Below are 20,112 nucleotides of genomic sequence, written 5' to 3'. Positions count from 1 at the left end.
GGCTGCCCGAATGGAGGCTTTCCCATGTGAACGCCTCTGTTTGGGGGCGGCCCCACTGACATCACGAGTGATGTCAGTGGGAGAGATTTCGGCTCTGTTAAGACCCGAAATCTCTCTGGGGCTTGCGGCAACGAGACCCTACCACAAGGGTCTCGTCGCAAGCCCGATGGTCGCGATGGTCTTGACCATCGCGTCCATCTTCCTGGTCGCTCGCTATAGCTGTAGTTGGTCACCCACAGCTATGCGAGCGGCCAGGAGGCCCTTCTAAAAAATAAAAAAAAGACCGGCCCTTATACAGAGTAACAATATTAGAAATGAACCTCTATATACCCCTGCCTATACCTTCTGAAAACCTTCCTATAAACCTCTAAACACAACGCTAATGGCATACGCAGTATGACCGCAAATAAAGAAAGGAGTGGAATCTGTGGTTCCAACGCACAAGTATTATTCATACATACATAATTTAGGCGTAAAAAGGAAATAATACAGACCCAAGTACAGTATACATACGCTGCGCCTCCGGACCCAGAGATAGACCTCAGACTAGAGACCCCTAGTACATACAACCTTCAGCATGGACTCCTAAACCAGTATATGGGCACATGTATTTATTCCCCCCAGACTAAAGCAGGACAAAGGGGAAATTTCCTGCTGATATCATTGGTTCCCAGAGGAGAAGCATATGTTACGGCACATTTAACAGGTTGTTTCAAATAGACTTTCCCTGCCTTTAACAGCCGGAGACTTTCTGGTAACGCCTCCTGTAACATTTCATCAGCTAAACATTTTGTTGCTTGTAAGTTCTGCGATCCGTAACTTGAGTTTGCATGATGCGATCTCTCCACCGATAACACCGGGATGCTGTAAAAAGCGTATGCATCAGAACGAAACCAAACACACCTTGCTTATCATGTATAATACCTTAGTTATCAAAAACCTTTATTTCTTAGCATTTAAACTAACTTAACCAACTTGAATCATACATTTTGATGCTTATAGAACCTTATGTGTGAGTATTCGGGGTTTGATATAAAGACATATTTAATGTGTGTGTGAGGATAAGTGCCTTGTCTCTAACATTTTAGCATGCTGGGCCAGATAGTTCTACATCTCCTGTCAGCAGGCCCTCCCACCTTTCCTGTGTCATTGCAGGAAGCTTGCTTATTTATTCTAGCCAGACCACCCGTAGTGAACAAACACTATGCAGGAAACTTATCTACCCAAGCCAGTTGTCACCTGGCCACTTGCTTCATATGATAATGGTCACAGATGCCTTCGCATGATGCTAATGGTATTATCACCACATGTACTAAAATGTGAGTTTATCTAAAATGGCGCTTAGGCGGCCATTCGCAAAATGGCGTCTTGCGATTGCATTTCTAAAATGGAGGCTTGCGGCCAGTCGCAAGATGGCGTCGCTGTGATTGAATTTTAAACTGAACTTGTCTTACTCAATTATTCAGCTTCGACAAGAGCGAGCGCTCTGTCAAAGCGACCGGCTCTGAATCAGGCCCTCAGTCCCTCAGACAAGGATAAAATAATCAAATCTTAATTAGGTATACTTTAAAAGTTTCGGGCCTCATTAAAATCACAAAATAAGTGCTATTTATTGCTTCTTTCTAATCAATATTTGTATATCATTATAATGTGCCCTTACATAGGGTCATATAAAGCGAAATATAAAATTAATAGTAGTTATTAGAATGAAAAATTGTGAAAGAAATAAATAAAGTTTAAAAACAGGGCCATGTGCTGTCCTTATTTACAGGTGTATGATATTTCTACACTGATAAACTACATGTAGTGGGAAGGAGACCACCGTGATTGTAGATAGAAGAGACAGGCGACACTTAGAATACCGGTCCCGGCATCAGTGGTGCGCTGTGTTATTACAGTACTAATAAATAAGACTATAACATATGCATGTGGTCTCTCTAAATTCTACATAAGAATATAAGTGGCATAGAGGGAATACCAGCCACTGTGTCTGTAGTATACAGCATATTTTACCTGCACATTAGTATATTAAAAACACATTATGTACACATGTAGGAACCTTATATCATGATGAAATAACTTGTACTCTGCTATATGTGAAATAAAGTCTAATGCATTCATAGTATCACTGGGTTCATAAGGGGACAACAGCTGCCAATACGGGTTATGCCAGACCCGAATTTATATTGATACCAATTATACTATTCAGTATGACAACATATATTTGAAAAAAGTCATTACAGGAATAAATATGAATCATAAATAACCTTATACTGAGCTGCAAGACACAGCCAAAATACCCACTACAATCTACATCCTATGAGAATTAAAATCTTGCTAAGATTTTTATATAATATTATGTGATAAATATATAGCAATCCTATTTCACTGCAGAATGATATAAGGAACAGGTTAAGGCCAGATAATGATACAATTGTTTCTAAAATCCCACAGATAGAGTAAACCCCAGTTGTTTTTATTCACAGGAATAGTGCTCTAGTCTAAAGGCCCCCATACATCAGCAATTGATTGCAGCAATTCTGCAATTTGCAATCGATAGAAAAAGAGAAAGATTTTTATACACAATCGATTGCAAATTGCAGAATTGCTGCAATCAATTGCTGATGTATGGGGGCCTTTAGACTAGAGCACTATTCCTGTGAATAAAAACAACTGGGGTTTACTCTATCTGTGGGATTTTAGAAACAATTGTATCATTATCTGGCAGCTGATGGTTTAGGGCTGCGAACAGTTTTGAGCTAATTCAGGCTGCCATCATGCACGGCCGTTGACGCGATGACTCGCACCTGCGAGTGCATCGCACATAATTGGATTGACCCCTCTGTATGCTAATTCTTTTTCATGGACCTTTTTTTTTTTTTTTTTTACAGTGTTTTTTTTTTTAAATTGGATGTCATACAGAGACCACCATAACAAAAACAAGCACTTGCATCCTAAAACTTTTTATATAAGATTTTTTTAGCTTAAGCACTGCTACTTAATGGAAGGAGCAGATTTCTCTTTGTCAGGAGAGCCAGCAACATGGAGCAATCCTGTGGTAGTTTGGGAAACACATAATTACCAATAGTCCAGTGTGAGCTGTCTGATGTGCCTCTTGTTATTTCACAGAGGCAAAAGACTCACTTGTAAGCCAGCTGCAGGAGGAAGTTAAGGTAAGGAAGAAGGGGATAAGGGCCAAGTGGTGGGAAAGTTTCCATTCCATAGTTACCTTGCTGATGAGAATGTGTGTAGTGGCAATGAGCAGTCACTGTGGTGTGCATGTTCTATTTAATGTGGTTGGTCACAGAACTGAAGCTTAGGTGTAGGTTTCTTGCTGTCATATTTCTTTATCTATTAACAGTTTCCTATGTGGTGCAGCATATTCCGTTGCACTTTACATTTGGAAACAACATTAATAGAACAAAACTGCGTAATAGCAGTGTCATGGTAGTAAGAGGCCCTGCTCGCAAATTTACAATCTATAGGGAAATAGGCATTGATACACAAGGGTAGGTACTGCATATTGGTCCAGCCAGCATTTATTTTCATTAAATACACTACATAGATTATACTGGCTGGAATTGCACCATTTGCTATAAAAATGGTGATATAAAAAAAATATATATATTTTTGTCAGTTGCATTTATTTTAGGTTTATTATAATATTGTGTGATAATGTTCTCTCTCATCTTACCGAATAGTTAGAGCTGAAGATGGTGGTTCTTCTTATGACTGTGACTATCCATTACTTTTAGATTATCCAGCAGAAGCATGAGGCAGCGCAGGCAGAAATTGCTGAGGTCTGTGGAGAAGCAGCAGTAGTAGTTCAGGTAAAATAAGCTCTTACTTTGCTGACCAGTCTCAATAAACCTTTTACTACTATAGTACAAATAAGAATGTAGATGATAAGGGGTTTATCTTGTATCTGTCTTTTTTCCTCTGTGAACCAACATCTACAATTATGTCACCCACCACAAACCATGTTCCACTATCTTTGTATTAATGGAAAGAACCGGATCATTTATTTGTCCTTATATTTGCCAAGTTATTTTTTCTTGCGCACATACTCTTGTTTGGCCGGATCATCATACTATGGCATGGCATGGCAGATTGAGCCACTGACTATGTAGCTCAGGTCTGGCCAACCTGTGACTCTCCAGCTGTTGTAAAACTAGCACCCACCACAAACTATGTTCCACTATCTTAGTATTACTGGAGAAAACAGGATCATTATAGAACATGGACATTGTTTATAAACATTGCTGTATCAGCAGACATAATACCAAAATTAGCAGCAGGGAGGCAGAACCCAAAGGTTTGATGCTATTGTAGGCAGTGGGAAGGAAATGATGGTATAAGTGCGGGAAGGAAAAGCAGATGAGGCAAGAGGGCCCTGCTCGTGAGAGCTTATAACCTAAATGGGAGTGGTAGACGGACACGGGTGACACACAGGAGAGAGAGCAAGAGAGGAGCATGGGGCAGTGGGTCAGGAGTTAGGATGAGAGCTGGAAGGCTTTGATAAAGAAGTGGTCTTAAGAGCCCATTTGAGGTTTTGTAGAGGTCTGATGGGTAGAGGGAGAGAGTTCGAGTAGTAAGGAGCAGCAAGAGGAAAATCTCGGAGGTGGGAGAAAGTAATCAGTTGGGAGGAGAGGCGGCACTCATTTGTGGAGCAAAGTGGGCGGGTGGGAGTGTGAAAGGAGATGATTAGGTAAGGGCTTTGTAAGTGAGTATGAGAAGTTTGAATTGGAGCACAGTGTAGGTCTTGTATTATGGGGGAGGGGCATATGTTAGTATGTTTTGGAGAGAAAGATGAGCTGGGCAGCAGCATTGAGGACAGATAGGAGTGGAGAGAGGTGGGAGACATTTAATAGGAGGGTACAGTAATCCAGTCTAGAGATGACCAGTGAGTGGATGAGGATCTTAGTTGCCTCCAGGGTATGAGAGAGTCTGATCCTGGAGACATTTTTGAAATGGAAACAGCAGGACTGCAAAAGGTATGTTTGGTTTGAAATAGAGAGAGGAGTCAAGTATAATTTCAAAACGGCGCTCTTTCAGGCTAGTGGAGATGGTGGTCTTGTCAATATATAATGAAATTGAGGGTGGTGAAGTTATTCGGTAAGATGAGAGAGAACATTATTAGTTAATTCTTTGACCTGTTAAGTTTAAGAAAGTACTGGGACATCCAGGAGGAAATATAAGAGAGAGAGTTGGAGAAATGAGTGAAGAAAGTGGGGGAAAGGTCTGGGGAGTAGAGGAAGATCTGAGTGTTGGCAACAAAGAGATATTGGAGGCCAAAAGAGCTGATTAGCTCACTTAAAGAGGAGGCTGAGAGAGAGTGGTCAGTGAGGTAGGAGGAAAGCCAGGAGAGGACAGTATAATGCAGACTGAGGGAGTGAAGGATTTGCAGGAGCAGAGTGGTGGATCTGGCAGCAAGGAGGTAATTGCTGACTTTAGTGAGTGCAGTTTTTGCGGAGTGGAGAGGACGAAACCAAGACTGAAATGGGTAAAGCAAGTAATGGGAGGAAAGAAATGTGGTAAGGCAGTTGTAGAAAATACGCTCAAGGAGCTTGGAGGCAAAGGGGAATAGAGAGATGGGGTGGTAATTAGAGTGTGTGTCGGGATCAAGGGTGGGTCTTTTAAGAATGGGGGAGACTAGGGTATTCCTAAATCCCCCCCTTGGTGCCTAGCCCTACCCCCTAGGTTCTTAGCAAAACATAGGCCCAGATTCACATGATTAGTCCCCACAGGTGCGCTCACACTTTTTCTCTGGGACAGGGTTAACTCCTCTCATCACCTCTCTGACCCCCCCCCCCACCCCCCCTCCTCTCCCAAGACCCACCTGTGAAACCATCCGCTGTCCCTTCCAGACCAATTCTCTTAAAAGGATTCTAGGTGGGCCGCGCTGGGCAAGAGTCCATCATGTTGTTGGTAAATTTGCACCACACACATTCCAAGAACTCCAAGAAAGAATGGGATAGCCCCCCACTAACTTTTCTTCTTCCGTCCCCTAGGGGGTACAGGGAACCCTGGGTATAGTCTGGAGAGGACAGTCTGGGCACCAGACTTCCAAAACTTTATTTCTTTCCAGCATGCACAGGCTCCCTCTCCTCTATACCCCAGCCACCAGCCAGACCGTTTTCAGTTTTGTGCCGGCAGGATCGGGCACCATTTTAGGGAGAGCTGCTTTGTGTGGTTCCCCATCGTATTTCTTTGTTTTATTACATTCGGAGTACTCTGTTGAGCGTCCTTTTGGACGCCCATACAGATACGCCGGTGGTGGCAGCATCGGCGACCGAGTCGATGACGTCCACCACGGGATTCCGGACGGGCTAGGCAGCTTCAGGGCATACCCTATACCGCTCTCTGGCTTCCTGCACATGGCCGAAGCCGGATGTTCAAGGACAGGTAAGCGCGGCTCCCTGTTGGTGTGAAGGTTAGTGTCATTCCAGGGAAGCCCCTCCCCACCCCTGAGCGCGCTTCCAACCTAGTTGATAGCTCGTCTCACTTTTAGCTCCTCCTCTCAGTTCCAGAGAATGCTGAGCGGCCATTTTAGACACATGATGGCATCTCTGCACAATGGTCAACTGCCGCAGTACTGTTCTCGGACCAGGGATCCCGGGACCCTCCTTGTGGACGCTTTAGTGGTGTTATGGACATTCCCGCTGGTCTACGTGTTTCCTCCCGTATGAATGATCCCTCGAGTGCTTCGCAATTTCAAGCTAGAGGGAGGCACGATGATTCTGGTGGCCCCGAATTGGCCTCAGCGGGCATGGTATGCCGACCTCCTGAGTCTGTCCGTCGATGCCCCTCTACGCATTCCTCTTTGACCAGACCTGCTGTCACAGGGTCCGTGTTTCCATCCGGATCTCACACAAATCGCTTTGATGGCGTGGCTCTTGAGACGTCAGAATTAAGGAAGAAAGGCTTCTCCAGGTGGGTTATCCAGACTATGCTTAATGCCGGAAGCCATCCTCCGCACAGATTTATCACTGAGTCTGGCGGACGTATTTTTCTTTCTTCAGATGCCTCAACCCCCAGACTTTCCGAGCTTATAGACTCCTTTCCTTTTTGCAACCCTAGTTGGGCTTAGGGCTTCGTTTATTGTCCTTAAAAGTTTAGGTATCTGCCCTGTCTATACTTTTTCAACGCCAGCTTGCCTTGTTACAGGATATCAAGATGTTTTTGCAGGGCATTCTCCATGTGCAGCCCCCCTTTGTTGCTCCATGGGACTTGTCTTTAGTTCTTTGGGTTCTACAGTCTGCTCCGTTTGAACCCTTGCTGTCAGTGGACCCTTTGTTGGCTTATATGGAAGACACTCTTCCTTCTGGCCATTGCTTTGGCCCGGCGGGTATCTGACTTGAGTGCTTAGTCTGGGTGCTCTCCCTTTCTCCTTTGTTATTAGGCTAGGGTGATCCTCCACACTCGTTTGAGCTACTTGCCCAAGGTGGTGTCTCAGTTCCATATCAACCATGAGATTGTGGTTTCCTCTTTCTTGGTTATGTCTGCTTCCCCTCTGGAGGCCTCGCTGCATGTGGTGCGTTGATGGGACTCGTGGTATCCGGAAGACTGACTCCCGCTTTGTTCTCTACGATGTTCCTAAGCGGGGTTGGCTAGCCTCCAAACAGATTCTGTCCAGATGGCTCCATTTAACCATTCACCATGCCTACACTTTGGCGTCTGTTCCCCCCGCCTGCAGGGGTTATGGCTCATTCCACCCGTTCTGTAGGGCTGACTTGGGCAGCTCAGTAGGAGGCTTCTGCAGAGTAACAAAACAGCTACGTGGTCTTCCGCTATCACGTTTATCCGCTTCTATTGTTCAATTCCTTTGTGTCCTCTGGCGCAGCTTTCAGGTATTACGTTCTTAGCGCAGCTCAGGAGCGTCCCCGCCCATGAAGGGGTCACTTTAGGACGTCCCAGGGTAACCTGTGCCCCCTAGTGGACGGAAGAAAATAGGATTTATGGTATTATCTTGTTAAATCTGTTTCTTCGCCTCCATAGGGGGCACAAGGCGCCCGCCCTGACGCACCTAATTGCGGGGGTTGTTACTATGTGCCGGTATCCAGGTCACTTCCGTGTGTTTGTGTGTGTGCCGGTCCACCTTTTTTCCTTCTCTGTGGTCTCGCTCCTGCCATGGGCTCGCTACTATAACTGGCTTGCATGGGGTAGGGTATAGAGGAGAGGGACCCTGTGCATGCTGGGAAGAAATAAAGTTTGGATGCAAAGAAACAGATTTAACAAGGTTAGACCATAAATCTTATTTTTTCAAAACTTACAATTACGTCACTTAATCCTCTCCCAACCTCCACCATTCGAAATCTCTCACCCATTGAACGTTACTGTACATACCATCCTTTGGACAGAGTTGCTATCTTCTCGTCTTGGCCTGTGAACTTGATTTTGGCCACGAGCTAGGCCTAGAGACTTGTGACCTGATACTCTCCAGCACTCTTGAAATTCTCTCAGTGTTGCCATAATAAAGCTCTTATAAAATCCTAACAAGATGATATTTGGTTCCAGATCGGCTCCACAAAATGTATTGTGATATGTCTCTCCCCTCTACCGGCGACATTGTGACCACTCCGGCACCTTTTTTCACACCTGGTGGTCGTGGCCTGTCCTCACCCCCATCTGGACAATGAGCCATAACACCTATCACGGGTCACTCATTGTCTCTCTGTCCAACACATAAACTACCTCCCCCATGCCACACTCCCAAGCCTACCACTAAACAAATACCTTGCTGTGCATTCAATGTGGAGTTCCAACTTGCACGTAATTGGAAGTTGCCTAACCCCACCCCCCTCCCTTTCCAAACAAGATCTGGTGAATTGGGTGTGGTTCTTGTCCGAAATTAAGTATATTGTGGGCTTCTCAACAACACCATCGGCCAGTTCTACGCAGTCTCACCCCATGGTTTGCAGATCATGGGGTGTCCCTGTCTGTTTCCTGCTGACTGAGTAGGGTCCTCTTTTCTTGTTCTTGCTTCGCCCTGGTTGCCCCCCCCTCTTTTTCTAACACCCTCCCTTCATCTTTATTCTCTTCCCCACCCACTCCCCCCAACCCTACATACCCCTTCCCTGGCCTTCATGTGAATCATTCACTCCCACTAGTTCCCAACCAATTACTTGGAGACAGAAGAGGGAAGAAGGAGGAGCCTGGGTGGAAGAGAGGTGGAAACAGGTGCTTAAAAAAGGACAATCTAACCGCTGAGTGAGGAGGGGGGAGAGTTGAAAAAAGAGGGACATGGTGTAGATGAGGAAAATAGGGAGAGGATAAATAGCAGTAGTAATGGAGACTGGATGCAATCGGGAAGCCGGCTGACATTATACCAACAGCCGGCTTCCCGACTGCCATATCCCGACGTCTAGATGTAGACGCCGCTCATTTCACAGATGCCGGGAGACCGGCGGCCGGCATCCCGATCGAAGGGATGCCGGGCGCCGCGAGCTGCGGGCGGGGGGAGGGTTAGGTTTAGCGCACCCAGGGGAGACTTAGGGTTAGGCACCCCCCCGGGAGGGTTAGGGTTAGACTAGGGGGAGGGAGGGTTATTGTTAGCCACCCCCCCCCGGGGGACTTAGATTTAGGCAGTGGGGAAAGGGGGATTAGGGTTAGACACTTGGGGGGGAGGTTAGGGTTAGGCACTCCTTAGGAGGGTTAGGGTTAGGGGGGTCATTTAGTCATTAATTACCTTACAACGATCGGGATTTCCAGCGCTGTCGGGCTCACGCTGCCGGGATCTGTTCCAGTGTCGGGGTGCCGCTGCCGGGAATCGAACCGGCCGGCAGTATTTCATACCAGTTCCATGGAGACTGTGTGATACAGAAACAGGTGCAGTCAAAATATTAAAAGAACAGTGTTGGTAATTATATAATCACTACAATAGTTTATTATGAAGATGAATAATTGAGCTATTATGGGTGGAGGAATATAATACTAAAATTAAAACTGTTAAAATTGTATAGATGTGAATCATTGGTAAAAAGTAATGGCAATTTTAATGGAGTAAATGTAAATGACAATGGCATAGGAATGATATAAACAGAGATGTGTTGAAAAACTAAGAACAATTAGTGCAGCAAGCAATGTGGTAACTCCTTGCAATATTCAAGCAGGAAGGAGTGTCCAGGATATGGAGAAAGCAGGTGTTTGAGATGATGGGTCTCCAAACACACAGCAGTTTCTTAACAGTAGTCCCTCAGTAGCAAAGATTTCTGGTTGGCAGCACATTCTTTAGGATCCAATTGAAGACTGCACAGCACATAAACATTTACCTTGTAGAAAATAAGAAGTCAGCACATCAAGACTCACATGGATTTCCACATTTTTGCGTTTCCATACAACACATGGCATTGTATGAAGAACACATTGTACAATGTAATTACATTATCAAACAGCCGGAATGACAGCATGCACAGTAAACGTAGAAAAGGGAGTACAGTTATCGCAAGTAGGTGTCAGTGTGGTCAAGAGAGGATAAATGCAGCCAGTCAGCCAGTCATCCTGAAGGAATACACAGTGTCCCGACGGCTGTTTGAATGCAGTCCATGCACCTTGTTTAAGGGCTCTTGTATATTGCTATAGTGTGACGTTTGTATGTTCTCCCACAATCCAAAAATATACCAGTAAATTAATTGGATTCTGACAAAAAAACTGAACCCTAGTATATGTTTTTGCCTATGTGATGGGGAATATGGATTGTAAGCTCCATTGGGGGCAAAGACTGATTAATGACTAAAAATTCTCTGTAAAGCTTTGCGGAATATGTCTGCGCTATATAAATTACTTTCAACATATAAATACATTTTCTCCGCAGTTACAAGAGAAGCTATCACAAGAGGCTGTTCTGCGGGCTCTGCTTGAGGAGGAGCGCGATGCTCTGTTGCTTGCAGTGCAGGACATGACAAAAGCTGCTAAAGAGGAGCGAACACATGTGAGCAATATATTCTGTTTTATCACAAAGCAGTAAGATAAATAGTCTCAGTAATAACACCTATTTCTATTTCTGTGAATAAATTGCAGGTACAGGAGTTGCGGCTACACTGCATCACTGTGTACAGAGAAGGGCAGGAAGTGAGGGATAAACTACAGGAGGTAGAAGCAAGGTGTCAGAAGCTGGAAATGCAGAATGAGCAGCTCCAATCTGACTTGGGTATACAGGGTAAAGTATATGTGTCATATACATTAATAAAGTATTGTTAATGTTATCTTTGTTTCCTTAGTTGGCAATGCTGACTTTGCACCTAAACATTTAAACATTTCTTCTGGTCTTGTGTTTTTTTTTTTTTTTTTGTTTTACTCTTCCAAAGTATGCTTTCTGTACAGTATCTCTTGGGAGAATCCCTATTTTTGTCTTTTAGGCTTTCCTATTTCCATTTTTCTTTCTGGTCCCCCTGTCCCCTCCATATGAGACTTGGTATCAATTACAGGGCTGTAAGGAGGGTGGTGTCACACAGAGCGGTACCAGCCGTACTCGCCCTATGCTGCAACAGCGCCCTGCTCGGGCTCACAGCTTCCGCACTGTGTGGGGAGATACATAGTGTTCTCCCATAGTGCCGTGGGATCTTACATAAGCTTCTGTGAACAAGCCCCTGGCAAACACGCATTGAACCTTCCCCCTCTGGTTCCTTTGTGCGCACGAAGGACCCCCCATCACATAGCCTATGTCACACTTGTGTGTGTACAGGTACTCTTCCTTTCCTTTCTAACAGCACTCTCAGGGGTTCTCCAATGACGTCACTCTGCACTGCTATATGCATACAACAGGGTGGAATCGTGAGGCTCACTCTGAAAGCAATTTCTTAACTGTGTGTGTGGAACTATGACTCATCCCCTGTCCATTGCTGTCTGGCAAACAGAGCACAGTATATATGATAAGTATATGCCTGCGCTCAGCTACATGGTGTGGTTCAGTAAATAACATAATATACTACTATGGGATGAATTAAGAGATATTTATTGACTAGTAGCACGGAGTCACAGTGCTCCCTTGAATTTAAGATCATATTTATGCGTTTTGATATTATAGTCAAGTTAAATAATGTTTCTTAGCTGGCCTATTTAGGTATATGCACCAAAAACACTTTGTAAATCGTCCTCCTTATAATGGTGTTGGTAGAAAGTCTTATGGGTGTTGCACTCTGAGGGGCGGAGTCCTGTGCCCTCCGGTCCATCGACTTACCCTAAATTCCTGTTCGGAGATGCGCTTCTTTCTGGTTGTGCTCTCTTGTTCCTTTCGATCCACTGCCGTCGCTGCAGTGCGTGCCCGGTTACACACTCGCTGTGTGTCATGTTGTAGTACACTAGTCGCAGTGAGACTTTCGGGTCCCACGATTCCAGCCAGTCACATGGGCCCCGGACGTCTACCGCTGCAGCCGGCTGCTCTACTCCCCTGGATGATGAGACTTAGGAACTGTATGCGGCTGGGCAATGTTCCGTGCTAGAGTGTGTGCCATGTTACACACTCCATCTCCATATATGTCCTTAGTGCAGCTGTTCTGAGAGGGAGACCTTGCTGGTAAGTGAGATCCCGTGCTGATGATAAAGGTGTGCCCATGGGATAAGAGCAGAAATAGTATATTGCTCAAACAGGTTGTGGAGTGTGTCGAAGCTGAATAATTGGCTGAGACAAGTTCAGTTTAAAATTTACTCGCGGTGACGCCATCTTGCGAATGGCCGCAAGGCGCCATCTTGAAAATGAGATCGCAAGACGCCATTTTGCGAATGGCCGCCTAAGCGCCATTTTAGATAAACTCACATTTTAGTACATGTGGCGATAATACTAATAGCACCATGCGCTTGCATCTTTCACCATTTCTCATACACATTAATACGCACAATTGCGCTGTTAACTAGTCGCATATTAGCGAATGCATAGGACTTTGTATGAAACCGCTGTTTTATTAGCTTTATGCGCACGCAACTGCCCCGAGTTAACTAGCATCCTTATATCAAACCCTCAATACCCACACATTACATATCCACATATAAGGTTCAATAAGCTCTAAAGTATATGATTTAAGTTGGTTCAGTTAGTTTAAATGCTGAGAAATAAAGATATTTGATAACTAAGGTACTATACATGCTAAACAAGTCATGTTTGGAGTTGTACTGATGCGTATCCTTTTTACAGTATTCCGGTGTTATTGGTGGGGAGATCGCATCATGCATTCCCGAGTTATGGATCGCAGAGCCTGCAAGCAACAAAATGTATATTTTAGAAACAACTGTTAGGATGCTACGAGAGGCGTGAAGAGGAAGAGCCCCAGCTGTTAGAGGCAGGGAGAGTCTGTTTGAACCAGCCTGTTAAATGTGTTGTAACAGATGCTTCACCCCTGAGAACCAATGATATCAGCAACAGACTTCCCTATTGTCCTGTATATTCTGGGGGGGTATAAATATGAGTGCACGAACGCTGGTTCTGAGTCTTCGTGCTGAATGACGAGGGGTCTCTTGCTGATGCCTATCTCTGGGTCCGGAAGCGCCTGCATATGTATACTGTACTTGCGGTCTGTATAATTTCCTTTTGCGCCTAAATTGTGTCTTGATCAATTGCGTGTAACTGTCTGAACTTTTACCTGAATATCACTTGTGCTTTGGAACCACAGATTCCACGTGTAAGTCTTTATTTATGGTATGACTGCGTACGCAAATTAGCGTCATCCTTAGAAGGTATAGGCAGGACATTAGAAGGTATAGGCAGGGCTAGAAGGTATAGGAAGGTGTGTATAGAGGTTCTGATCCAGTATCGTTAGTTGGGGGCTCGTAGTGAAGTCACTTACCTGCTCACACAGTACATACGGCATCGATATTTCAGCAAAGGGTGGAGTGGCCACATGCAGGGTTTGCCTGCAACCGCTTTGTGCTGAAAGATCGCTATCCGTCTCCGTGTGAATCAAGGAAGCTGACTAGAATCCAGGGACAAGAGAGGAAAGAGTTTGTTTTCCTCTGTTGATAGAACCTTACGTTTAAAGGGGTGTCGCAGTTCTGAGTACGCGACTAAGTCGCAGGTTTGCGCATAGAAAAAAAAAGATGCACTTTTGTGTACGCAGTTAAAAAGCCATTATACGGTTGTGTGGTAGTCGCATTATTGTGTATGCGACTGGTCGCACAATAGCGTATACGTACTTCCGATTGTGCTGCCACGTGTTTGAACAAAGCCATTGAGGTTTACATTTTTTTCTATTACCAATACCTGGGTTAACGTGTATTTTTCTGCGCAGGAAAAAAGTGTGTAACAGTGAATATTTGTTGAACAAAGTTAACGGTATCGTATGATCCTTAAAGGCTAGGTGCAAGGGTTAGTCTAGCCGCTCGGTAAGCAGCTTTACCGTTCTATACACAGTAGCAGGTGTACATGTTGTCTTCGTTGTAGAGAGGTGCATGAGAGTAGCCGACATATAAACTCTCATAGGTGTGGAAGTTGCCTTACTAAATCTTATCCGGGTGTGGAAGTTGTCTTTTTCAAATCTTATCCAGGTGTGGAAGTTGCCTTACTAAATCTTATCCAGGTGTGTGGGTCCACAGGTAAGTGAAAGTGTCTTGATTGTCTTTCACCGGTCTAAATCTTTATTGAAAAGCGTAGGCGTTGTCTCTGAATGGGAGCCACGCGAACAGTAGAGATGTTAGGCAATGATGTGCTGCTAATGGAGGCTCCGATCGGATCGGCCCGTCGTATCATGCATACCAAGTACGGTACTTATGCAATAAGGTATTGTAATTTATGGTTTAATATGACGAGGAAGTGTGTTAGACTGTTTCCCAGAATTGGTAGTTTTGATAAAAATGTGTTAGACAATGTCCGGGATCACACTGTGGCAGCATAAAGGGGATGCGTGGCTTAACAATGTGCAAACGACGCAAACTAGCGTTGTGAGCACATTGCCAGAAAATACATCCGCGATGCTGAATTGCAATACGGGCGAGCCGCAAAATGGCGCGCACGTGCGGCAAGGTAGCGTCGTGGAGAGTATTGCCAGCAGTTCACGCTCACCTCCCCCACCTTATGTGGATGGAGGTGCAAGTACAGTTACCAAAAATACCCATAAAAATGTAACAAGCAACTTGTACCCTCTCTTAAGCAATTATAAAGAAAATGTTCATGATGCGGATGATGAGCCTATTGTAATGTCTGCCATTTCCCAAGCTGTGCAGATGATAGATGCTGCATCACCACAATCACGAGTGGTGCCGCCATCTCCATCGGTAACAGCAAGGGAAGTGTTAATGCCCTCTGCACCCGTAGAGGAAGTTGTTCATACCATACGTAGCAGCAGCAGACTAAACCCCCAGCCAGGTAATCAGGTCAAAGGTAGCAGCGCTACCGGTCTGCATCCCATTCGGACAATAACTGTTCCAAATGGAAATGCAGACGCGAACGGTATAGTGCCCACGAGGGAAGTAGTAATGCATTGTCCTTGGACAAGAGCAGAACTAAATTCCATCATAAATGATTTCCCCGATCCCAAAAAGGAATTAGCCAAATGTCAAAGATTTTTGAGGAATTTGGGTAGTTCACATGAACCCACTAATAAAGATTGGCATGTGGTGTTAAGGGCCTGTCTGCCACGCAATACCGACGTGACAAAATTTATCACGGATTGTGAATTGGATGATGACGTTCCCTTAACAGACCAAGTAAACTAAGGTAACATTTCCCGCATTGTAACTCAATTGGGTATATATTTTCCAGTAGTAGTTAACTGGAACAAAATTTTCACCATTAAGCAGAAAGAGAGTGAGACTGCAGAAGATTACTGCGATCGGGCTCTGCAGGCTATCACCCAGTACACTGGGATAGAGGATATTAAAGATAGCACTCACCACAGGGGGATGATAGTTACGGTACTTGTGGACGGTCTGAAAGAGAGTTTAATAACTCGGGTTCAGACCTCACAGCCTGGCTGGCGGGGACTTACAATAGATACCCTCATAGAAACCGCCATTGAACATGATAAGAACATCTCCAAAAAGAGAGAAGCCCAGAGCGAACTAATGGCTGTCAGTATACAAGCTCTGGAGGGAATGACGGTAACATCACAGCCAACAGACACACTTGCACACACACTCACTTCTGAACAAGTATGTGCTCTCACTAACCCCACTCAACAACAAACACAACTCTATCCCACTAACCCGATGCAACCACAGGTCCCAGGCTATCCACCAACTTCTTATACCCCACAATACCCTTACCCTCCCTATCCTTACCCATATCCACCACCTTTACCCTCTGCGCAAACCTCACAACACCACATGTCTTCACCCGAAACACGAACCTGTTTTAACTGTAAACAAACAGGACACTTAAGTAGAAACTGTACAGTAAAAGGAGTAGGGATCCCACATCAGGGAAGACCTAGATATCCCCATAAGGGATATGCACAGAGGCCAGCAAATGTTCAGCAGGCACCAGCTCCAATTGTAGCCGTAAATGCTTTATTGGAGAATGGTAGCCAACGCTAGGGGTCAGGTCATACCTGTAGTCTACAGATGGTCAGGTTAACGGGAAGTACTAGGGAAGAGCCGGTCATGATGGTTGATGTAGCTGGTACTGAATATCCTTTTCTTGTAGACACAGGGGCGACCAGGTCGGTGATAAAATCTCCCATTAATTTGCAGGTGACCAACGAGACAGTACCAACAATGGGTGTAACAGGTAAAGTGGAACATTATCCTTTAACAAAGTCCCCAAGGTTACTATTGGGCCATTGCATACCAGGCATTCTTTTCTCCTGGTGCTGCGGCTCCTACTAACCTACTGGGCAGAGACTTGTTATGTAAGATGGGATGTGTTATATATTGCACCCCTGATGGTGTATTTTTAGATATCCCAGAGAGAATGGTATACGAGGTTATGTTAGACACTCCTCAAAGGATAATGTATCACTCTAAGTTTAAATGAAAATCCATCACAGGTAGATGAAATGTTGTCCCTAATTCCAGACTCCCTTTGGACTAAAGATGGACAGGACACTGGATTAATGGCAAACGTAAGCCCAGTAATGGTAGATTTAAAAAGCGGAAGGCAAGCTCCAAAAATTCCCCAGTACCCACTAAAGCAGGAGGTAGAACTAGGGGTTTTTCCAATAATTGAGCGATTATTGTAACAAGGAATTTTAGTACGTACAGCTAGTGTAGCCAACAGTCCCATCTTTCCAGTGAAAAAGAGTGGTGGGAGGGGTTGTAGGCTGGTACAAGACCTTAGAGGTGTTAATAAGGTAGTTGAGAGCCTATTCCCTGTAGTGCTGAATCCAGCTGTCATTTTGATGCAAATCCCACCAAATGCAACCCATTTCACTGTCATTGACCTCTGTTCAGCTTTCTTCTCTGTGCCTCTCAATCCTGACTGTCAGTATCTATTCGCCTTTACATACAGAGGTTATCAATACTCATGGACACGATTACCCCAAGGTTTCATAGACAGCCCCAGTATCTTCTCCCAGGCATTGCACGACTGTTTACAATTTTTTCAACCTGCCAATGGATCTGTTCTAATTCAATATGTGGACGATTTATTGCTATGTTCTGACTCGTTGATGTCATGTTTGAATGATACTAAACTTTTGTTACTTCATCTCTCACAAACAGGACACAAGGTGGCTAAGGACAAACTACAGCCGTGCCAATCCAGAGTAAAATATTTGGGACACTGCCTAACCCAGGGGTTACGACACCTTACAACAGATAGAATCCAGGCCATACAAAACATGACACTGCCGCAGAATCAACAGCAAATTCGTACCTTCTTGGGAATGTGTGGATACTGTAGAATGTGGATACCAGGTTTTTCTATTTTGGCCTTACCTTTACAGGAATTAGTCTCTTCCTCACAGCCCGATCGCGTCATACACACAGAGGAATCAGAACAGGCTTTCCTCAATCTTAAGGATAGTCTGACAAGAGCTCCTGCATTGGAAATACCTGATTATGAAAAACCTTTTGATTTGTATTGTACGGAAGCCGATGGTTGTGCTGCAGGTGTCCTTACACAAAAACATGGTGATGCCAGTAGGCCCGTAGCATACTACAGTGCCCAATTGGACACGGTAGCAAGATCACTCTCCACCTGTTAGAGAAGTGTAGCAGCTACCGCTTTATTGGTGAGTAAAAGTGAGGACGTAGTATTGGGCCATGATATGATTGTCTACACTCCCCATGCTGTATCTGCTCTGTTGAACTCAGCTCAAACCAGACACGTCTCCTCGGCTAGGTTCACCAATGGGAACTAGCTCTAATCGCTCCTGCAAATATTACTGTCAAACGTTGCAGTACGCTGAACCCAGCAACATACCTACCACATGTACAACATGATGTACAAAGGGTGGAAGGAGAGGAGTTGCTGGCTGGAGGTGAGTTCAGCAGACATAATGATACGAACGATTGTATGACACATCTGAATCAGACCTTTACTGCTAGACCTGACATACATGACACACCTTTAGAGAATGTGGATGTAACTTTTTATACGGATGGGAGTTGTCATAGACAAACAGACACAGGTGAATTATGTACAGGTTATGCTGTTGTAAATGACACAGACATCATAGAAGCTAAACCTCTCGGTCCTCCTCACTCAGCCCAGGTGGCAGAGTTAGTAGCGCTGACTAGAGCATGTGAACTGGCAGCAGGCAAATCTGCTAACATTTACACTGAATCGAGGTACGCGTTCGGGGTGGTGCACAATTTTGGGGCTCTATGGCGTCTGAGAAATTTTATGACAGCAGCAGGCACACCAGTTGCACATTCCCGACACATAAAACATCTTTTAGAAGCAATTCAACTGCCCAAAGCAGTGGCAGTAATTAAATGCAAAGCCCACACATGTGAGTATGACCTGGTGTCACTGGGCAACAACAGAGCAGGGTTAAAAATGTTTCCTCCAACTGAAACAATTATGTCATTTCAAACTATTGATATGCTGAAATTAATTGAGATGCAAAATTTGTGTTCAATTCAGGAAAAATCCATTTGGATATCCAAGGGGTGTGGGCAAGAGTCCTCTGGGCTCTGGAGGGACGGACATGGTAAGCCAGTAGCCCCCAAGGCATATTACCTCAGCCTGGCTGAGGCAGCACACGGTCTGACTCACCTGGGTTAACAGGGTATGTGCAAGTTGGTGAGGGCATACTGGTGCGCACCAGGTTTTTCTTCACAAGCAGAGAAGATAGCAATGTCCTGTCTGACCTGCTTGAGGAAGAACATAGGGAAAGCGATCCCTACCGAACCGTCCCACATTCCACCGATTGATGGACCTTTCCAGGTGATACAAATTGATTTAATCCAATTACCACCCTGCAGGAACCTTAAATATGTATTAGTGTGCACAGACGTATTTTCTAACTGGGTTGAGGCCTACCCAGCGGCCACTAATACTGCTGCGTTTACTACCAAGAGAATAGTTCCGGAATTTGTTTGCAGGTACGGTATCATTGAGAGTGATAGGGGTACCCATTTCACAGGTGATGTTTTTCAAAATATGTGTAAGCTGATGGGTATTAATAGCCGACTTCACACCCCCTACCGACTGCAAGCCAGTGCCAAGGTAGAGAGGATGAACGGGACTATTAAAAATAAGCTAAGTAAAATCATGGCAGAGACTGGACTAGGATGGCCAGAAGCGTTACCTTTGGTCCTACATAGCATAAGGACCACTCCTAGACCTCCTCTGAATCTGTCCCCATTTGAAATATTGTTCGGTAGACAACCTCATTTGATTATAAGTCCACAGGAATATCTAAAGGGTAACAACGAGGTAACTGTCAAGTATCTTATATCAATGAGCAGTTAAAGCAACAGCAGCAGAAACTGAAATTGTTGTCTAATGATATGCCTGAAACGAACTGTCATGATGTTGAACCAGGAGAATATGTAATGATCAGAAATTTCTTGCGGTCAGGTTGTTTGACTGATCGGTGGGAAGGTCCGTACCAGGTGCTACTGACGAGTACTACATCTTTGAAGGTGGCCGAGAGAGATACCTGGGTCCATTCCACTCACTGCAAAAAGGTCAATCAACCGGTGGAGAAACAAGTCGGAGACAAAGCTGATAGCGTGGACCTGTCGCTCGCGAGCTTGTTCCGGGAGGATTGAAAAGGTCGTAGTAAGATACCTGAA

At 44.8% G+C, this 20,112-nt stretch overlaps 1 protein-coding gene across 4 annotated transcripts in view; it reads left to right on the top strand.

The window, feature by feature from the left end:
• CCDC150 (coiled-coil domain containing 150) overlaps positions 1 to 20,112 on the top strand; it is a 183,867-nt gene that overhangs the window by 59,102 nt on the left and 104,653 nt on the right. For all 4 annotated transcript variants that reach the window (XM_088479720.1, XM_088479723.1, XM_088479722.1 and 1 more), the window contains 3 exons: positions 3,756 to 3,830; positions 10,814 to 10,930; positions 11,020 to 11,158. In XM_088479720.1, coding sequence (XP_088335846.1) covers positions 3,756 to 3,830; positions 10,814 to 10,930; positions 11,020 to 11,158 — 331 coding nt within the window. The remainder of the gene's footprint in view (positions 1 to 3,755; positions 3,831 to 10,813; positions 10,931 to 11,019; positions 11,159 to 20,112) is intronic.

The sequence above is a fragment of the Taudactylus pleione genome, unplaced genomic scaffold (assembly GCF_031769625.1).
Source record: "Taudactylus pleione unplaced genomic scaffold, aTauple2 ptg000244l, whole genome shotgun sequence".
Classification (NCBI taxonomy): Eukaryota; Metazoa; Chordata; class Amphibia; order Anura; family Myobatrachidae; genus Taudactylus; species Taudactylus pleione.
This window is presented reverse-complemented; position numbering and strand designations above follow the sequence as displayed.